Genomic DNA, 21,060 nt, shown 5'->3' on the forward strand with positions numbered 1-21,060 from the left:
TCTTTTTAGTTTTTTTGTAGTTTTTACCTTCTTTTTAGTTTTGTTAATTTTTTTTTTTACTTGTGTCCTGGTCGTCATTTATACTCCCTGTGTCCCGGTGCTTTGTTGATTGCTAATCGAACATTCCTTTTGTCCTGGTCGCTTTCTCTTTGAGTGTCGTCATTTATTTTTTTCTTTTTTAGTTCTTTTAGTTTTTACCTTTTTTAGTTTTTTTTTAGTTTTTAGTTTTTTTAGTTTTTTACCTTTTTTTAGTTTTTTTAGTTTTTTTAGTTTTTTAGCTTTTTTATTTTTTTTATTAGTTTTTAGTTTTTTTGTAGTTTTTGCCTTTTTTTTAGTTTTTTTAGTTTTTTAGCTTTTTTATTAGTTTTTAGTTTTTTTTGTAGTTTTTGCCTTTTTTTAGTTTTTTTAGTTTTTTAGCTTTTCTATTTTTTTTATTAGTTTTTAGTTTTTTTTGTAGTTTTTGCCTTTTTTTAGTTTTTTCAGTTTTGACGTCACCTGATCCAGTTTTTTCAGGTGACGTCACCTGATCCACGATCCACAGATCCACAGACAACTTATTTTTATATATATAGATAGTTTTTTTTTTTTACTTATGTCCTGGTCGTCATTTATACTCCCTGTGTCCCGGTGCTTTGTTGATTGCTAATCGAACATTCCTTTTGTCCTGGTCGCTTTCTCTTTGAGTGTCGTCATTTATTAGTTTTTTCCTTTTTTTTTTAGTTTTTTATTGGTTTTTACCTTTATTTTAGCTTATTTTTCAGTTTTTTCCTTTTTTTTAGTTTTTTTTTATTTTTTATTTTTTTTAGTTTTTTACCTTTTTTTAGTTTTTTTAGTTTTTTTAGTTTTTTAGCTTTTTTACTTTTTTTATTAGTTTTTAGTTTTTTTTTGTAGTTTTTGCCTTTTTTTAGTTTTTCAGTTTTTTTTTTAGTTTTTTATTGGTTTTTACCTTTATAGTTTTTTTAGTTTTTTAGCTTTTTTATTTTTTTTATTAGTTTTTAGTTTTTTTTGTACTTTTTGCCTTTTTTTAGTTTTTTCAGTTTTGACGTCACCTAATCCAGTTTTTTCAGGTGACGTCACCTGACACATCCATCCACACATCCACAGACAGACAGACAACTTATTTTTATATATATAGATATATATATATATATATATATAAACTTGTTAATTTTTTATATGCTAAATATTTTGCCATAATAAAAGGTAGCTAAAGAGTGAGTTGTACTAATTAGAACCAAAACTGTAAAACATAGTCTTAAATGCTATATTTGTAAACAGAAAAGAACCAAAAAAAAATAATTCAACAACAATATTTGGCAGTACTCTTTTTACGGGGTTTCAGGTCATTTTTTTAACCATGATATGTGTGTCTTTTTCTCTCAGAAAACCACTAGCTACTAAATTTTTAATTAATCTGTTAAACTATTAAAATTAGCAAAATTAGATAATTTTGTCAGTATGAATTTATTGATACAGAAAGTGAGAAAATTAACATGGAAAATTATTCCTGCTCAATATAATACAGTGCTCAGAATTGCATACTGGAATGTACACAAGGATTTATATTGAAGAGGGGGTAAGGCTTGAAGGAAGCAATTTAATTGAACCAATTAAACTGAGTTCCTAATCGAAGTCTTTGGTTAAATTTTTCTTGTAACAACATTACTTGTTTGATGACATGGTAACTTAGCAGCTTGGAGCAGCGGAAGGGCGCTGGTTCCATAAACCCAGAGGTCGGTGGATGGAAACCGCCAAATTTTTGATTTTGCTGCTGAATTTCTAAAATTAGCAAAATTAGATAATTTCGTCAGTTTGAATTTATTGACACATTAAAGGGAGAAAATAAGCATGGAAAATTATACCTGCTCAACATAATACAGTGCTAAGAATTGCATACTGGAATGTACACAAGAATTTTTATTGAAGCAGGGGTAAGGCTTGAAGGAACCAGTTTAGTTGAACAAATTAAACTGAAAATTGAAGTCCCTGGTAAAATTTTCTATTGTAATAACATCACTTGTTTGATAACATGTTAAGGTAACAGCAGCTTGGCGCAGCGTAAGCGTGTTGGGCCCATAGTTTGGAGGTCGGTGGATCGAAACCACTAGGTGCTATATTTTTAATTTAGCTGCTAAACTTTTAATATTAGCAAAATTAGATAATTTTATTAACTTAACCATGCTTAATAATTGAGAATTAATTCTAGTTAACTGCAAAATAAATAATCATTTGCTTTATTTTAGGCTCAAAATCATGATGCCAAAATTACAAAACAAGCTCAACCGACTGAGCCATTGAGGCTTCGAAACATTATTCATTTTGAGACAATATTAAAAAAAGAACATGCTTGCGTGGGTTAAGTCCCATAACATTTTCACAATAAATTATAAAATAAGGGGAGGGGGTGTTAGAATACATAGCTTAGTCAGCAGAGTTTTAAGAAAAAATCTGATCGGTGATATGAAACAGGAGTAAATCCTATAAGTCATAAATAAAAAATTTCATATTTAATTAGCATTAACCAAACTTCACTTTTCGAGTACTTATTACATAACCGATAAGTACCTTGGTAGTAGTAGTAGTAGTAGTCAGTGTTGATTCAATTACGAGTCCACGGGTTGAAACAAATGTGAATTGGCAAAATGGATGGGAAATATGCAACTTGACTATACATTTGCACACTGGGAGGCGAGAGGAAATTACAATGGAAGTACAGTCAGAATGTGATAACTACAATTATTCTGCATATTCTAAGGTAATAATTGTTTTATTAACATATTTGCCCGATTATAGGCGTATTCTTTTTCATTCCCTTAACAAAACAACTTCCAGAATAGCAAGAAGCCCCTAAGATAGAAATTTACCCCTAAAGTCTGATTCTTACTCCAAAAATCTAGGGCCTAGGGTCTGTGGTAAAATTTTCTCTTGTAATCACATCACTTGTTTGAAAAATTCTTACACTAACAGCAGCTTGGCGCAGCGGAAGCGTGCTGGGCCCATAACCGAGAAGTCGGTGGATCGAAACCACTAGCTGCTAATTTTTTAAAATTTGTAAAATTAGGTAATTTTGTCAGTTTGAATTTATTGATACAGAAAGGGAGAAAATAAACATGGAAACATGTGATTAGAATTACATACTGGAATGCTCAATAATTTTTTTGTCAAAATACCAAATACCAAAAACATATCCAGAAATAGGGCATGGAGCTATACCTGAGTTTACTCTAAATCTAAAGGATAATGTTTTCTTGTACATTGCCAAAGCACACAGAAACAAAAGCTATATCTGAGTTTGCTCTAAATTTAAAAGTGATGTTTTCCTGTACATTGCCAAAGCAAACACACACAAAATTTTCTTGTCAAAGGTGAAGTATTTGAAAAACAAGTACATTACAAGTATCTTAAGTAATAAGTATTTCGTAATCTTAAATATCAAGTATTAAGTACACCGTAGAGATTTTACTTAAGTATAAGTACAAGTAATCGAAAATTTTACTCAAGTAGTACTTCAAGTAGAAGTACTTCAAGAAAGTGACAGCACTGGTTGTAACCATATATAGAAAATTATTCCTGCTCAATATAATACAGTGCTCAAAATTGCATACTGGAATGTACACAAGAATTTATATTGAAGAGGGGTTAAGGCTTGAAGGAAGCAATTTAATTGAACCAATTAAACTAAGTTTCTAATCGAAGTCTTTGGTTAAATTTTTCTTGGTAACTCAAAGGTGAAGTATTTGAAAAACAAGTACATTAAAAGTATCTTAAGTAATAAGTACACCGTAGAGATTTTACTTAAGTATAAGTACAAATAATGGAAAATTTTACTTAAGTAGTACTTCAAGTAGAAGTACTTCAAGTAAGTGACAGCACTGGTTGGAACCATATATGACATAATAGGTGAATGCAATATCTATTCACGTTTATATATTGACAAGATAATTTTATTTTATTTTAGTTCTCAGTTCAGGATCGTTGAAGTTATTATGTAAATTACAAAAACTATTTATGGCGTCTAAGCAATAATTTGCATTTTTAATTGAAACTAGAAAAGTACCGGAAAAGTTTAAAATTAGTTTTATTTTTTGTTAGGTTATAACTACCCGACGTGTGGCTTAATGTTATAATAAAGAACGAACTATTGCCTATACTAACATGTATAGGCAACTTAACCATGCTTAATAATTAAGAATAAATTCTAGTTAACTGCAAAATAAATCATCATTTACTTTATTTTAGGCTCGAAATCATGATGCCAAAATTACAAAACAAGCTCAACCGACTGAGCCATCGAGGCTTCGAAAGATTATTCATTTTGAAACAATATTAAAAAAGAGCACGCTTGCGGGGGCTAAAGTCCCATAACATTTTCACAATAAATTATAAAATAAGGGGAGGGGGTTTTAGAATAAATAGCTTAGTCAGCAGAGTTTTAAGAAAAAATCTGATTGGTGATATGAAACAGGAGTAAATCCTATACATTTTAAATAAAAAATTTCATATTTAATTAGCATTAACCAAATTTCACTTTTCGAGTACTTATTGCATAACCGATAAGTACCTTGGTAGTAGTGGTAGTAGTCAGTGTTGATTCAATTTACGAGTCCACGGATTGAAACAAATGTGAATTGGCAAAATGGATGGGAAATATGTAACTTGACTATGCATTTGCACATTGGGAGGTGAGAGGAAATTACAATGGAAGTACAGTCAAAATGTGATAACTACAATTATTCTGCATATTCTAAGGTAATAATTGTTTTATTAACATATTTCCTCAATTATAGGCTTATCCTTTTTCATTCACTTAACACAACTACTTCCAGAATAGCAAGAAGCCCCTAAGATAGAAATTTTCCCTTCAAGTCAGATTCTTACTAAAAAAATCTAGGGCCTAGGGTCTGTGGTAAAATTTTCTCTTGTAATAACATCATTTGTTTGAAAAATGCTTACACTAACAGCAGCTTGGCGCAGCGGAAGCGCGCTGGGCTCATAACCCAGATATCGGTGGATCGAAAGCACTAGCTGCTAACTTTTTAAAATTTGTAAAATTAGGTAATTTTGTCAGTTTGAATTTGTTGATACAGAAAGGGAGAAAATAAACATCGAAACATGTGATCAGAATTATATACTGGAATGTTCACAAGAATTTATACTGAAGCGAGGGTAAGGCTTGATGGAAGCAAGTTAAAAGAACCATTTAAATTGATTTCATAATGGAAGCCGTTGGTGAAATTTTCTATTGTAATAACTTGTTTGATAACAAGCATAACAGCAGCTTGGCTTAGCAGAAGCGCGCTGGGCCCATAAACCGGAGGCGGGTGGGTAAAAACCACTAGCTGCTAAATTTTTAATTAAGCTGTTAAACTATTAAAATTAGCAAAATTAGATAATTTTGTCAGTTTGAATTTATTGATACAGAAAGTGAGAAAATAAACATCGAAAATTATTCCTGCTCAATATACAGTGCTCAGAATTGCATACCGGAATGTACACAAGAATTTATATTGAAGAGGGGGTAAGGCTTGAAGGAAGCAATTTAATTGAACCAATTAAACTGAGTTCCCAATCGAAGTCTTTGGTTAAATTTTTCTTGTAACAACATTACTTGTTTGATGACATGGTAACTTAGCAGCTTGGAGCACCGGAAGGGTGCTGGTTCCATAAGCCCAGAGGTCGGTGGATCGAAACCTGCCAAATTTTTGATTTTGCTGCTAAATTTCTAAAATTAGCAAAATTAGATAATTTCGTCAGTTTGAATTTATTGACACATTAAAGGGAGAAAATAAGCATGGAAAATTATACCTGTTCAACATAATACAGTGCTAAGAATTGCATACTGGAATGTACACAAGAATTTTTATTGAAGCAGGGGTAAGGCTTGAAGGAACCAGTTTAATTGAACAAATTAAACTGAAAATTGAAGTCCCTGGTAAAATTTTCTCTTGTAATAACATCACTTGTTTGATAACATGTTAAGGTAACAGCAGCTTAGCGCAGCGTAAGCGTGTTGGGCCCATAGTTTGGAGGTCGGTGGATCGAAACCACTAGGTGCTATATTTTTAATTTAGCTGCTAAACTTTTAATATTAGCAAAATTAGATAATTTTATTAACTTAACCATGCTTAATAATTGAGAATTAATTCTAGTTAACTGCAAAATAAATCATCATTTGCTTTATTTTAGGCTCAAAATCATGATGCCAAAATTACAAAACAAGCTCAACCGACTCAGCCATTGAGGCTTCGAAAGATTATTCATTTTGAGACAATATTAAAAAAAACACGCTTGCGTTGTTTAAGTCCCATAACATTTTCACAATAAATTATAAAATAACGGGAGGGGGTGTTAGAATACATAGCTTAGTCAGCAGAGTTTTAAGAAAAAATCTGATCGGTGACATGAAACAGGAGTAAATCCTATAAATCATAAATAAAAAATTTCATATTTAATTAGCATTAACCAAACTTCACTTTTCGAGTACTTATTACATAACCGATAAGTACCTTGGTAGTAGTAGTAGTAGTAGTCAGTGTTGATTCAATTTACGAGTCCACGGGTTAAAACAAATGTGAATTGGCAAAATGGATGGGAAATATGCAACTTGACTATACATTTGCACACTGGGAGGTGAGAGGAAATTACAATGGAAGTACAGTCAGAATGTGATAACTACAATTATTCTGCATATTCTAAGGTAATAATTGTTTTATTAACATATTTGGCCGATTATAGGCGTATTCTTTTTCATTCGCTTAACACAACTACTTCCAGAATAGCAAGAAGCCCCTAAGATAGAAATTACCCCTAAAGTCTGATTCTTACTCCAAAAATCTAGGGCCTAGGGTCTGTGGTAAAATTTTCTCTTGTAATAACATCACTTGTTTGAAAAATTCTTATATTAACAGCAGCTTGGAGCAGCGGAACAGCGCTGGGCCCATAACCCAGAGGTCGGTGGATTGAAACCACTAGCTGCTAATTTTTTAAAATTTGTAAAATTAGGTAATTTTGTCAGTTTGAATTTATTGATACAAAAAGGGAAAAAATAAACATCGAAACATGTGATTAGAATTATATACTGGAACGTTCAATAATTTTTTTGTCAAAATACCAAATACCAAAAACATATCCAGAAATAGGGCATGGAGCTATACCTGAGTTTACTCTAAATCTAAAGGGCAATGTATTCTTGTACATTGCCAAAGCACACACACACACAAAAGCTATATCTGAGTTTGCTCTAAATCTAAAAGTGATGTTTTCCTGTACATTGCCAAAGCACACACACACACAAAATTTTCTTGTCAAAGGTGAAGTGTTTGAAAAACAAGTGCATTAAAAGTTTACTTAAGTATAAGTACAAGTAATGGAAAATTTTACTTAAGTAGTACTTCAAGTAGAAGTACTTCAAGTAAGTGACAGCACTGGTTGTAGCCATATATGACGTAATAGGTGAATGCAATATCTATGCACGTTTATATATTGACAAGATAATTTTATTTTATTTTAGTTCTCAGTTCAGGATCGCTGAAGTTACTATGTAAATTACAAAAACTATTCATCGCGTCTATGCAATAATTTGGTTTTTTAATTGAAACTAGAAAAGTACCGGAAAAGTTTAAAATTAGTTTTATTTTTTGTTAGGTTATAACTACCCGACGTGTGGTTTAATGTTATAATAAAGAACGAAATATTGCCTATACTAACATGTATAGGCAACCTAACCATGCTCAATAATTAAGAATAAATTCTAGTTAACTAGTTAATAAATCATCATTTACTTTATTTTAGGCTCGAAATCATGATGCCAAAATTACAAAACAAGCTCAACCGACTGAGCCATCGAGGCATCGAAAGATTATTCATTTTGAGACAATATTAAAAAAAGAACACGCTTGCGTGGGTGAAGTCCCATAACATTTTCACAATAAATTATAAAATAAGGGGAGGGGTGCTAGAGTACATAGCTTAGTCAGCAGAGTTTTAAGAAAAAATCTGATCGGCGATATGAAACAGGAGTAAATCCTATAAATCATAAATAAAAAATTTCATATTTAATTAGCATTAACCAAACTTCACTTTTCGAGTACTTATTGCATAACCGATAAGTACCTTGGTAGTAGTAGTAGTCAGTGATGATTCAATTTACGAGTCCTCGGGTTGAAACAAATGTGTATTGGCAAAATGGATGGGAAATATGCAACTTGACTATACATTTGCACACTGGGAGGTGAGAGGAAATTACAATGGAAGTACAGTCAGAATGTGATAAATACAATTATTCTGCATATTCTAAGGTAATAATTGTTTCATTAACATATTTGCCCGATTATAGGCGTATTCTTTTTCATTCACTTAACAAAACTACTTCCAGAATAGCAAGAAACCCCTAAGATAGAAATTTACCCCTAAAGTCTGATTCTTACTCCAAAAATCTAGGGCCTAGGGTCTGTGGTAAAATTTTCTCTTGTAATAACATCACTTGTTTGAAAAACTCTTACACTATCAGCAGCTTGGCGCAGCGGAAGCGCGCTGGGCCCATAACCCAGAGGTCGGTGGATCGAAACCACTAGCTGCTAATTTTTAAAATTTGTAAAATTAGGTAATTTCGTCAGTTTGAATTTATTGATACAGAAAGGGAGAAAATAAACATGGAAACATGTTATTAGAATTACATACTGGAATGTTCAATAATTTTTTTGTCAAAATACCAAATACCAAAAACATATCCAGAAATAGGGCATGGAGCTATACCTGAGTTTACTCTAAATCTAAAGTGTAATGTTTTCTTGTACATTGCCAAAGCACACAAACACAAAAGCTATATCTGAATTTGCTCTAAATCTAAAAGTGATGTTTTCCTGTACATTGCCAAAGCACACACAAACAAAATTTTCTTGTCAAAGGTGAAGTATTTGAAAAACAAGTACATTAAAAGTATCTTAAGTAATAAGTATTTCGTAATCTTTCTTAAGTATCAAGTAATAAGTACACCGTAGAGATTTTACTTAAGTATAAGTACAAGTAATGGAAAATTTTACTTAAGTAGTACTTCAAGTAGAATTACTTCAAGTAAGTGACAGCACTGGTTGTAACCATATATGACGTAATAGGTGAATGCAATATCCATGCACGTTTATATATTGACAAGATAATTTTATTTTATTTTAGTTCTCAGTTCAGGATCGCTGAAGTTATTATGTAAATTACAAATCTATTTATGGCGTCTAAGCAATAATTTGGTTTTTTAATTGAAACTAGAAAAGTACCGGAAAAGTTTAAAATTATTTTTATTTTTTGTTAGGTTATAACTACCCGACGTGTGATTTAATGTTATAATAAAGAATGAAATATTGCCCATACTAACATGTATAGGCAACTTAACCATGCTTAATAATTAAGAATAAATTCTAGTTAACTGCAAAATAAATCATCATTTACTTTATTTTAGGCTCGAAATCATGATGCCAAAATTACAAAACAAGCTCAACCGACTGAGCCATTGAGGCTTCGAAAGATTATTCATTTTGAGACAATATTAAAAAAAGAACACGCTTGCGTGGGTTAAGTCCCATAACATTTTCACAATAAATTATAAAATAAGGGGAGGGGGTGTTAGAATACATAGCTTAGTCAGCAGAGTTTTAAAAAAAAATCTGATCGGTGATATGAAACAGGAGTAAATCCTATAAATCATAAATAAAAAATTTCATATTTAATTAGCATTAACCAAACTTCACTTTTCGAGTACTTATTACATAACCGATAAGTACCTTGGTAGTAGTAGTAGTAGTAGTCAGTGTTGATTCAATTTACGAGTCCACGGGTTGAAACAAATGTGAATTGGCAAAATGGATGGGAAATATGCAATTTGACTATACATTTGCACACTGGGAGATGAGAGTAAATTACAATGGAAGTACAGTCAGAATGTGATAACTACAATTATTCTGCATATTCTAAGGTAATAATTGTTTTATTAACATATTTGCCCGATTATAGGCGTATTCTTTTTCATTCGCTTAACAAAACTACTTCCAGAATAGCAAGAAGCCCCTAAGATAGAAATTTACCCCTAAAGTCTGATTCTTACTCCAAAAATCTAGGGCCTAGGGTCTGTGGATAAAATTTTCTCTTGTAATAAAATCACTTGTTTGAAAAATTCTTACACTAACAGCAGCTTGGCGCAGCGGAAGCGCGCTGGGCCCATAACTCAGAGGTTGGTGGATCGAAACCACTAGCTGCTAATTTTTTAAAATTTGTAAAATTAGGTAATTTTGTCAGTTTGAATTTATTGATACAGAAAGGGAGAAAATAAACATGGAAACATGTGATTAGAGTTACATACTTGAATGTTCAATAATTTTTTTGTCAAAATACCAAATACCAAAAACATATCCAAAAATAGGGCATGGAGCTATACCTGAGTTTTCTCTAAATCTAAAGGGTAATGTTTTCTTGTACATTGCCAAAGCACACACACACAAAAGCTATATCTGAGTTTGCTCTAAATCTAAAAGAGATGTTTTCCTGTACATTGCTAAAGCACACACACACAAAATTTTCTCGTCAAAGGTGAAGTATTTGAAAAACAAGTACATTAAAAGTATCTTAAGTAATAATCGAATCATGCTGCAGCAATGCACTGCAGGGCCGACGCAGGGACCTTAGTAGTCAAGAAGCGTCGTTAATCTGATACAATCTACAATCTTAAGTAATAAGTATTTCGTAATCTTACGAAATGACAACAACTTCATGACGACATACAACTCAATCCTTATAATGACGTCAGTCGACAAACATGACGTCAGTCGACACACAAACATGACGTCACTCGACAGACAGACAGACAGACAACTTATTTATATATATATAAAAGATATCATACAACTGTTCCATTCTAAAGTGGTGTGTTGTTCAAATTCTAAAGGCCTCTCTCGAGCAACAGCATTGCTAGTCGTTTTTTACAACAAAGGGCAGACACGACATTCTTGATCCCAGCTGTCTCAGTCCTATCTTTGGTTTAGTAATATAAATGGGTTATTTACTCGACTCTTTAACGTAGTCAGCAGTATAATTTAGATATCTTTTGTGCATGAAAGTTGCTTAAGATGTCTACGATAGGTAATGGACTTCATCCTTTTTACTTTCAGTGAAAGTAAAACTAAGTTTGGCTTTCATTAGAATAAAAAACACTGACCAGCAGGTGGGTAACAAAGATAAAATAGCCCCTTTGCCACAGTACATTTTTATCATTAGGCAAACATAAATTCTTTCTTTCCTACTTTTGCCTACACCAACTTTGTTTTTTCTTTGTGTTGTAGTTTATCATCAACTTATGCAATTATTTATTATTGTAATAGTAAAATAGTACTAGTATTTTTCCTAGCGACGTAGAGGTCAAAAGTGAAACTTCATGGCGTTACTTGGTAATCTTTATAGCGGTGTTAATGCACATTTTTTATACAATATGTTTAATTTTTTAGTGTTTCCTGATATCACTCCTCCCTCAAATGACTCTTCCCATTTCCAAAAATTCTCCTCCACCGACACCTCCGTTCCACTCGAATTCGAGTTTTACCATAAAAAGCGAGGTATTGACAACCCCTCATATATGTAATAATTTTTGTTCGTCTTAAGTTTTAATGTTGCTCCTTCTTTCAGTTGAAAAAACATGTTTTTTTTTTTAAATAAAATACTAAAATGACATAAACTGTAATAGAAGGAATAACTCGAAACACACTTATAATCAGAGATATAATAAGAGGCAGAGGGATAGAGAAAGGAATAGGAGATAGATTGAGACCGAGAGAAAGTATGAGAGAAAAATGTTAACTTTTGATCTTTTATGATGAATATTTGCTTCTCAAATTTATCCTTCTAGGAATAATTTTTTTCTCTATCCTAAGAACGGCTTAAACCATCATGTGCAGCTTGAAAAATCTCGAGGAGAAAAATTAACTAAATCACCATTCAATAGCCTTACCAATAGCCAATGGCAATTATTGACTGGCGTTGAAAAACACTTAATGAAACCTATTTATATTAATACTTAAATTTTTGTGCTTCACAGCTAAATCAGCCGCAATTCCTCCATTTTCAGGTGAAAAATTTCTGGTATAATTACCACGGTTGCAGCCATAGCTGCAACCTAGTACTGAGTGAACCGCAATGCATAGTAACTAAGATGTTTAAAATGCGCTTATAAAGAACTTTCTAGTGATAAAAATATCATTTATACTTTGTTCAGAAATGGTAAATATTATTTCGATTTATCTTAATATTAAAATACTACTTTGAAAAGTACTTTGTTTTTTATTTTTAAATTTTTTATTTTGTTTTATAATTATTGGCTATTAGTTAGCCGAAAATGGTCGTTATCGACGACCATTTTCGGTGTTGACCATTTTCCAGAAATAGTCTTTTCTCGAAAATGGTTTTGGAACAAAATAAAATTTTATTAACTGCCATTTTTAAGAATCCTATCAAGGAAACTTACAGTCTCCCACAACCAAAACAAAATCCCTTTTAACATGGCTAGCACTGATTTATTTTTTTATTTTTTTTTTATGCTGCTTTTTTTATGGCACTCGGTATTTACCAAGTGACAAACAGCGATCGCGATTTCTGTCGGTCGGTCCCGGTTTTGCTAGTTCGGGCGATTTCGGATAAACTATGAAGATGATAGTTGGCAGATGTATAAAAACCATACCAAATTAAATTAGAAATAGTCTTTTCTCTGACTTGACCATCTGGGGGTGGGGGTTGGAAGGACTTGTAATTCGGAAAACTTAGAAAAATGGCATAGTTTCAACTTGCGAACCGGTAATCAAATATTAAGAAAATTTGATATTTAGAAGGACCTCGTCTCTCAGAGCTCTTATTTTAAATCCTGACCGGATCTGGTGACATTTGGGTAGTTGGAGGGGGAAACCGGAAATCTTGGAAAACGTTTGGAGTGGAATGATCGACATGAAACTTGGTGGAAAGAATAAGCACAAGTCCTAGATACGTGATTGAAATAGCCTGGTGTCTTTGGTGGAGTTGGGGGGGCAGTATTTTGTTGTGTTCGGTGCTTCTGGACGTGCTAGGACGATGAAAATTGGTAGGATTGTCAGAGACCTACACATACTCACTTGATAACAGTCGTTTCCCGATTCGGCAATCAGGAGGGGGGACCGTGAAAATCGAGGTATATGTATTTTATGAATGGGGGATCGGATCTTAATAAAACTTGATATATAGAAATATTTTATGTCTTAGATGATTTACTTTCCATTCGGATCGGATCCGGGAAATTGGGGAGGGGTAAGAGGGGGATTTGGAAATCTTAGAAACTGGGAATCTTGGAAAACACTTTGGGTTGAGGGGCGAAACAGCAATCTTGGAAACGCTTAGAGGGGAGAGATCTGTGTGAAACTTGAGAGTATTCGTGTGACACGAATCCTGGATAAGGCTCTGCAAAGTAGCTTTCCAAAATACTTCAAAACTTGTAATACGAAAAACTTTTGCTTTTAATATAGTCCTAATGAATAGTTATCATTCTTGAATCACCTTTAAATTACACGTGGTTAACCTTATATTTAGCTAGGTAAATACCAAGAGAAGGACCTATAGAGAAGGAAATATGTTTAGAAAACAATTCAAAATAAGCAAATTAATTGTATCTAACAGATTTTGCATGGAGCCCTGCTATATTTTACCCCCCCCCCCCAATAATGTGTACGAAATTATATATTTCACATCTATTCTCAAAATGCGGCTCTCTTGTTCCATACTCATCAACTGTGAGAAAGAAGAACCGAAAAAACAAGTGATGGGTGACAGAATGCATTGAAAAATAAATAATTTGGACTTTACAGGTGCACTTTAGGTGGAGGGGGTTAAGTGGTAAAGTGTAGGGAAATCCATGCAAAATGTATTAGCTACAGCTATTCTGCGTATTATGAACTGTTTTCTTAACACGTTTCCTTCTCTAGGCTTATACCCTAGGCTGTAACCACTGCTGACGAAGCTGGGATTCCCTAAGAAGTAAAATTCTGTGGATGTGACTGTTCCAGTCATCTCTGCAGTCAGCACAGTGAAGGGAATATATTTTTTTATAAAGTCATTAATGATTATTTTACATCCATGAACTTAGCTATTTAACTTTTAATTAGTTCCTATATCTTTTGGGCACGGACAACCCGGATGCCTTTTTAAATACACAATTTAAATACGTGTTTAAAACGTTTAGAATACTAAAAAACTGAGTTCAGTGGTTCAGTTTCACAATGAGTCAGTTACACAAGGGTTCAGTTTCAAGATGGTTTAGTTGCTAGGCGGGTTAGTTGGATGGTGATTCAGTTGCACGATGGTTGAGTTGCACGGCGGTTGAGTTGAACGAGGGTTGAGTGTCATGGTGGTTCAATTACACAGTGGTTTAGTTAAATGGGCTTGAGTTGAACGGGGGTTGAGTTGCAGGAAGGTCTCACTAAATGGGATTCAGTTGACCGTTGGTTACACGGTGGTTCGGTTACACGAGCACATTTAATTATGTATTGTCTCAAAGTTTCTGGCATGTTTATACTTTGAAATTTGTTGGTTATATGATCATAATATAAATACTCCCTAACAACATCCCGGCGCAATGATTTCAGTGAACCGTCAGAGTCATTGAAGACTATTCTCCATAGTGTCTTGACACCCCCTATTACCTTTGGGTTGGGTCCATTACTTAGCAGCAGATGACAAATATCAGGTGTGCCTTTTTCAGCAGCTTAATGCAAGGCTGTTTTCTTTTGCCTGTCAACTTCAATATTTGGGTCGGCTCCATTGATTAACAGTAGCTGACAAATATCCAGTTTTCCCATTCTAACAGCAGAGTGCAAAGGTGTCTCGTTTAGAGAGCCACTTTTTATATTTGGGTTGGCTTCATTGCTCAAAAGCAGCTGACAAATACCAAGTGTGTTTTTTTCAGCAGCATAATGCAAGGCCGTCTCGTAGTAGATGCCGCTTTTTATATTTGGGTCGGCGCCATACCTTAGCAACAGCTGACAAATATCCAGTTTGCTATTTTGAACTGCATAATGCAAAGTTGTCTCATTTTTGTAGAGGTAGCCGCATTTTGTGTTTGGGTAGGCTCCATTGATCAACAGCAGTTGACAGACATCCAGTCTGCCCATCCTGGTGGCATAATACAAAGCTGTCGAGGAGTAAGTAAACTCTCGAATTCGATTATACAAAGCTATCCTGCTTTGCGGGATACATTCTATGTTTGGGTCTGCCCCATTGCTCAACAGGAGTTTGCAGATATCCAGTCTTCCCATTGCTGAAGCACAATGTAAAGCTGTCTCTTTGTAAAAGTCGTCTTTTATATCTGGGTCAGCTCCGTTGCTCAACAGCAGCTGACAAATATTCAGTGCGCCTTTTGCAGTTGCATAATGCAAGGCTGATATCCAGTCTTCCCATTCCTGAAGCACAATGTAAAGCTGTCTCTTTGTAAAAGTCGTCTTTTATATCTGGGTCAGCTCCGTTGCTCAACAGCAGCTGACAAATATTCAGTGCGCCTTTTGCAGTTGCATAATGCAAGGCTGTTTTTTTATACGGGCCGCCTTTTATATTTGGGTCAGCTCCATTGCTTAACAGCAGCTGACAAATATTCAGTGCGCCTAAATCAGGCACATAATGCAAGACTGTTTCGTTACACGAGCCGTTTTTCAAATTTGGGTTGGCTCCATTGCTCAATAGTAGCTGAAAAATTTTCATTGCTCCTTTTCTAACAGCAATGCTCAAAGCCATCTCGTCATACCGGCCGCCTTTTATATTTGGGTCGGCTCCTTTGCTCAACAGCAGCTGGCAGATATCCAGTGTTTCTTTTTCAGCAGCATAATGCAAGGCTGTTTGTTCTCGTCGCCTTTTGTGTCTGGGTCGGCTCGATTCCTTAGCAGCAGTTGACAAACATCCAGTCTGCTCATTCTAGCAGCATGATGCAAAGCTGTCTCGCTAAAAGAGCCATCTCTTATATTTAGGTCGGCTCCATTGCTCAACAGCAGCTTACAAATATTCAGTGCTCCTTCTTCAGCAGCATAATGCAAGGCTGTCATCCCGTACCTGTCACTTTTTATATCTGGGTTGGCTCGATTTCTCAACAGCAGTTCACAAACATCCAGTCTGCTCATTTTAGCAGCATAGTGCAAAGCTGTCTCTTTGAGTGGGCCACCTTTTATATTTGGGTCGGCTCCATAGCTCAACAGCAGCTGACATATATCCAGTGTACCTTTTTTAGCAGCATAATGCAAAGCGGTTTTTTCCTCATTATCTTTCAGATTCGGGTCTGCCCCATTGTGTAGCAGCATTTGCAGAATTTCCAATTTCGTATCTTCTTTTTTCATCTCTTTTAATAAGGTATTTTTCAAGTTTGATACTTTTGAAAGTCTGTTAACTGGCATTTTTCTGTTGTTCTCTTTCTGTGACTTAAAAACGTATACAAACACTGTTTGCATTTCTACAAATGGATCTAAAATATATAGGGAAGATGAGGCCATGTGTTTTAAACTTCTATGATGCCATCCTAAATGATTTTAAATGAGAGTTACGTCATTCTATCTGCGGATAATGTATTAACCACATTATTACATCATACAGAAAGCATTCATCCACAGACCAATTACAATTTTTAGACGGCTATAAAACTCAGAATAGTTGAAAGGTCCAATGACTTTGCCTTTGGGGAGTAACATTCCAACCAGTTTTTATAGCTAACTGTGCGCAAGATGAGACTCGGCTCAGTGAGACACCCGACTATAATTTTTAGACGGCTATATAGACTATATAAGCTATATAGAATAGTTGAAAGGTCCAATAACTTTCCCTATGTCGAATAACGTTAAAAACAGTTTGTATGACTAACTGTAAGTAAGATAAGACTCGCCTCGGTGAGACACCCGATTACAATTTTTAAATGGTTATATGACTCAGAATAGTTGAAAGGTCCAATAGCTTTGCCTTTGGGGAATAATTTTCCAAACAATTCGTGTAGCTAACTGTGCGTAATATGAGACTCGACTCAGTGAGACAACCGATTATAATTTTTTATATAAAACTAGCTGTTGGGGTGGCGCTTCGCGCCCCCCCAAAGCCCCCCGCGCGTGTAAGTCGTTACGCGCCATTGTAGTTGCGTCCCTGTGCCCCACCTGTGAATATATATATATATATATATATATATATATATATATATATATATATATATATATATATATATATATATATATATATATACATATATATATATAAAAATAAGTTGTCTGTCTGTGTGTCAGGTGACGTCATGTTTCTGTGTCGACTGACGTCATGAAGTTAGTTGTCGTCATTTTTGCTATGACGGTGACGTCATTAATGGTATTTAAGACATGCGTTCACGGAAAAATGTTTAATTGTAAAATGACTGAAGAACCTACAATGGCAACAGCCGAGGAAGCTGTTCAAAGAGTCTATGCCAAAAAACTTGCTGCTGATAGAGAAAGTAAGAAAAGAAATCGTGCCGAGGAATCACAAGAACAGCAAGAAAACAGGCTTGCAGCTGATAGAGAAAGTAAGAAAAGAAAGCGTGCCGAGGAATCACAAGAACAGCAAGAAAACAGGCTTGCGGCTAAATAACGCAAAACCGCGCAGTTAGATGAAAATCCACCTGGAAAGCGAGAGTCAAAACATATCAAAACTGAAAATGATAGCGATGATGATTGGGTTTGGGATTTTGACTTGGCTAAGGTCATCAATGCCTACCAGATTTAAGTTAAAAAACAAAGGTTCGGCGATATGTACTTCATAGTGACGCTGAAAAATAAAGAAGAAAAAAAACTGAAAAAATGTAAAAAACTAAAAAAAACTAAAAAGAAAAAACACTCAAAGATAAATTACAGACCGGGACACAAATGACGACCGACACAGAGGGAATATAAATGACGACCAGGAACCTCAAAGAAAAATTACAGACTGGGACACCCGGACACAAATCACGACCGGGAATATAAATGACGACCGGGAGGCAGGGAAACAACTACAACGGAGACGCCGGGGGCATAGGCGGGATATATAATTGACGACCGAGACACAGGGATTGTTTGAATAGAAATTACAGACCGGGACACCGGGACACAAATGACGACCGGGACACTGGGACAGAGGGAATATAAATGACGACCGGGACACTCAAGGAGAAAATACAAACTGGGACACCAGGACACAAATGACGACCGGGACACAGGGAATATAAATGCTATTTATATGCACAGAATGTTGCACATTCGCATGTTTTACGTAGTTAAAAATATATATTTATATCTATCTCTATTCACAGGTGGGACACAGGGACACAGCTACAATGGCGCGTAACTAATATGGCGCGTAACGACTTACGCGCGCGGGGGGGCTTGGGGGGGCGCGAAGCGCCCCACCAACTAGGTGTTGGGGTGGCGCGAAGCGCCACCCCAACGGCTAGTATATATATATTTTTAACTACGTAAAACTTGCGAATATACAACATTCTTGGCTGTCACATTGGTAACTGAAACTCTTTTTCAAATTATTGCAAAAAGAAAGAGTTAATAATTAAAAATTTGATAAAATTTAAACCTTTAAAACCAAATTAAAAAAATAACTTTCGTCCCAACCCAAACCAGAGCAAGCGGTCCCAACCACAAATCCACCGCTATGTCAAGGGAAGGTTGCCCCCTGGATCCTCCACTGCTTCGAGGAAGAGAATGAATTCAGTAAATTTTCAGAGTGTGGAGTTTTCATTATCTTGGGTAAACCATAGGTACTGGAATTTTTATTTTAGCTCTGATAGGGTGATTGGTGGTAATCGTCTTATTATTATAGTTGTGGACCTAACATATATCAATATTCCTATTTCAAGTATTCCTGTAATATGGCCTGTTGTTATTATTTGGTAAATGACGACTTATACTTACTTACGACACAAGTGCTTGCCCATGAATTATTCTTTATGGTTGAATGTGTATGGCTATGCTATTTGACCTATGTAATTGTATGGATAAGTAGGGTTAAGGCCTCATTCAAGTACTGATCTATATTAATTACTAATGTAGGAGAACAGTCTTCCTTTTCTCCTTCTGTCTTAAAATTAAGGTTCTATGACAATTAAGTATTGTTTCACCCTTTTTTTCCAAAATAAGACAAATATTTGCAGGCTCCTAGCTATTGATGGCTTTTATTAAACTTGATGAAACTTATATATCTAAAATCAGCATAAAATCCAATTCTTTTGATGTATCTATTGATATCAAAATTCTAGTTTTGGCAAGTCTGCACTATTTTTTCTCATGGGTGGTGATAAAGTTGCCAACTTCCACTTTTTATTGGAATATAAAATATATTTTAAATATATTTTATTGGAATATAAATATATTTCTCTATTTTAGTTAATAGGCTTTCAAAATATTTGGCCTGGAATTTCTTCTGATAAAGGGCATTGCCTGGTTTCTAAATTCTAACGTGCCCACCTGATTTTGGAAGGCAGAAATAACAGCTATTAATAGGCTATTTCGCTATTATGTTGTCATTCTATAATAAAAAAATTGTATATTTTATTTTTTACTAGCTGTTGGGATGGCGCTTCGCGCCACCCCAACACCTAGTTGGTGTCATATACCAATCAGAAACGAATGTATTCAAGCCAAAAAAAAAACTAAAAAAAAGTAAAAACTACAAAAAAAATAAAAAGAAAAAAACCTAAAAACTAATAAAAAAAAACTAAAGAAGCTAAAAAACTAAAAAGAAAAAAAATAGAAAAAAAACTGAAAATAAAGGAGAAAAACAAAACTAAAAAAAAAAAAAAAAAACTAAAAAGGTAAAAACTACAAAAAAATACTAAAAAGAAAAAGAAAAAAACTAATAAAACTAAAAAACAAGGTAAAAACCAAAAAAAACTAAACAGAAAAAAAGGGGAAAAACACAAAATTTATTTCATCATATACCAATTCAAAAACGAATGTATATACAGACTGGGACACCGGGACACAAATGACGACCGGGACACAGGGAATATAAATGACAACCGGGACACAACTACAACGGGGACGCCGGGGGGCACAGGGGGATATGTAAATGACGACGGGGAAACATGGAATGTTCGATTAGCAATCACCACCAACAAAGCTCAAGGGCAATCATTAGAATCATGAGGTATAACTAAAAAAAAACTAAAAATAAGGTAAAAACTACAAACAAAAAAAAAAGACAAATTCAAAAACGAATGCATATACAGACCGGGACAACAGGACACAAATGACGACCGGGACACAGGGAATATTAATGACGACCGGGACACTCAAAGAGAAATTACAGACTGGGACACCGGGACACAAATGACGACCGGGACACATGGAATATAAATGACGACCGGACACAGGGACGCAACTAACACGGGGACGCCGGGGGGGACCGGGGGATATATAAATGACCACGGCGACACAGGGAATGTTCGATTAGCAATCACCATCAACAAAGCTCAAGGGCAATCATTAGAATAATGAGGTATAGATCTGAATAGGGATTGTTTTTCCCATGGACAGTTATATGTTGCATGTTCAAGAGTCAGTAAACCTGACGATTTATTTATATGCACAGACAATGGGACATCGAAGAATGTTGTATATTCGCAAGTTTTACGTAGTTAAAAACATATATATATATATATATATATATATATATATATATATATATATACCTATCTATATTCAAAGGTGGGACACAAGGACACAACTACAACGGCACGTAACTAATATGGCGCGTAACGACTTACAGGCGCGGGGGGGGGGGCTTGGGGGGGGGCTTGGGGGGGGGGGCGAAGCGCCCCCACCAACTAGGTGTTTGGATGGCGCCACCTCAACAGCTAGCTTTTATATATATATATATATATATAGACTAGCTGTTGGGTGGCGCTTCACGCCACCCCAACACCTAGTTGGTGGGGGCGCTTTGCGCCCCCTCAAGCCCCCCCTGCGCGCGTAAGTCGTTACGCGCCATATTAGTTACGCGCCATTGTAGTTGTGTCCCTCT

General features: G+C 34.7%; 4 protein-coding genes and 1 non-coding gene across 5 annotated transcripts in view; 2 read left to right on the forward strand and 3 right to left on the reverse strand.

The window, feature by feature from the left end:
• Positions 1-21,060, forward strand: part of LOC136032275 (large ribosomal subunit protein mL66-like) — a 414,576-nt gene that overhangs the window by 269,875 nt on the left and 123,641 nt on the right. The gene's annotated exons all lie outside the window — the stretch shown is intronic.
• On the forward strand, positions 8,508-8,579 carry Trnam-cau (transfer RNA methionine (anticodon CAU)). The gene has a single exon. It is a non-coding gene; the product is annotated as a tRNA-Met (tRNA).
• LOC136035644 (putative ankyrin repeat protein RF_0381) lies at positions 14,760-15,308 on the reverse strand. The gene has a single exon (XM_065717589.1). The coding sequence runs from the start codon at positions 15,306-15,308 to the stop codon at positions 14,760-14,762; it is 549 nt and encodes a 182-aa protein (XP_065573661.1).
• Positions 15,364-15,780, reverse strand: LOC136035720 (putative ankyrin repeat protein RF_0381). The gene has a single exon (XM_065717708.1). The coding sequence runs from the start codon at positions 15,778-15,780 to the stop codon at positions 15,364-15,366; it is 417 nt and encodes a 138-aa protein (XP_065573780.1).
• Positions 15,825-16,484, reverse strand: LOC136035790 (putative ankyrin repeat protein RF_0381). Its single transcript, XM_065717785.1, has one exon. The coding sequence runs from the start codon at positions 16,482-16,484 to the stop codon at positions 15,825-15,827; it is 660 nt and encodes a 219-aa protein (XP_065573857.1).

This window comes from Artemia franciscana, chromosome 1, assembly GCF_032884065.1.
Source record: "Artemia franciscana chromosome 1, ASM3288406v1, whole genome shotgun sequence".
In the NCBI taxonomy this organism is placed as follows: Eukaryota; Metazoa; Arthropoda; class Branchiopoda; order Anostraca; family Artemiidae; genus Artemia; species Artemia franciscana.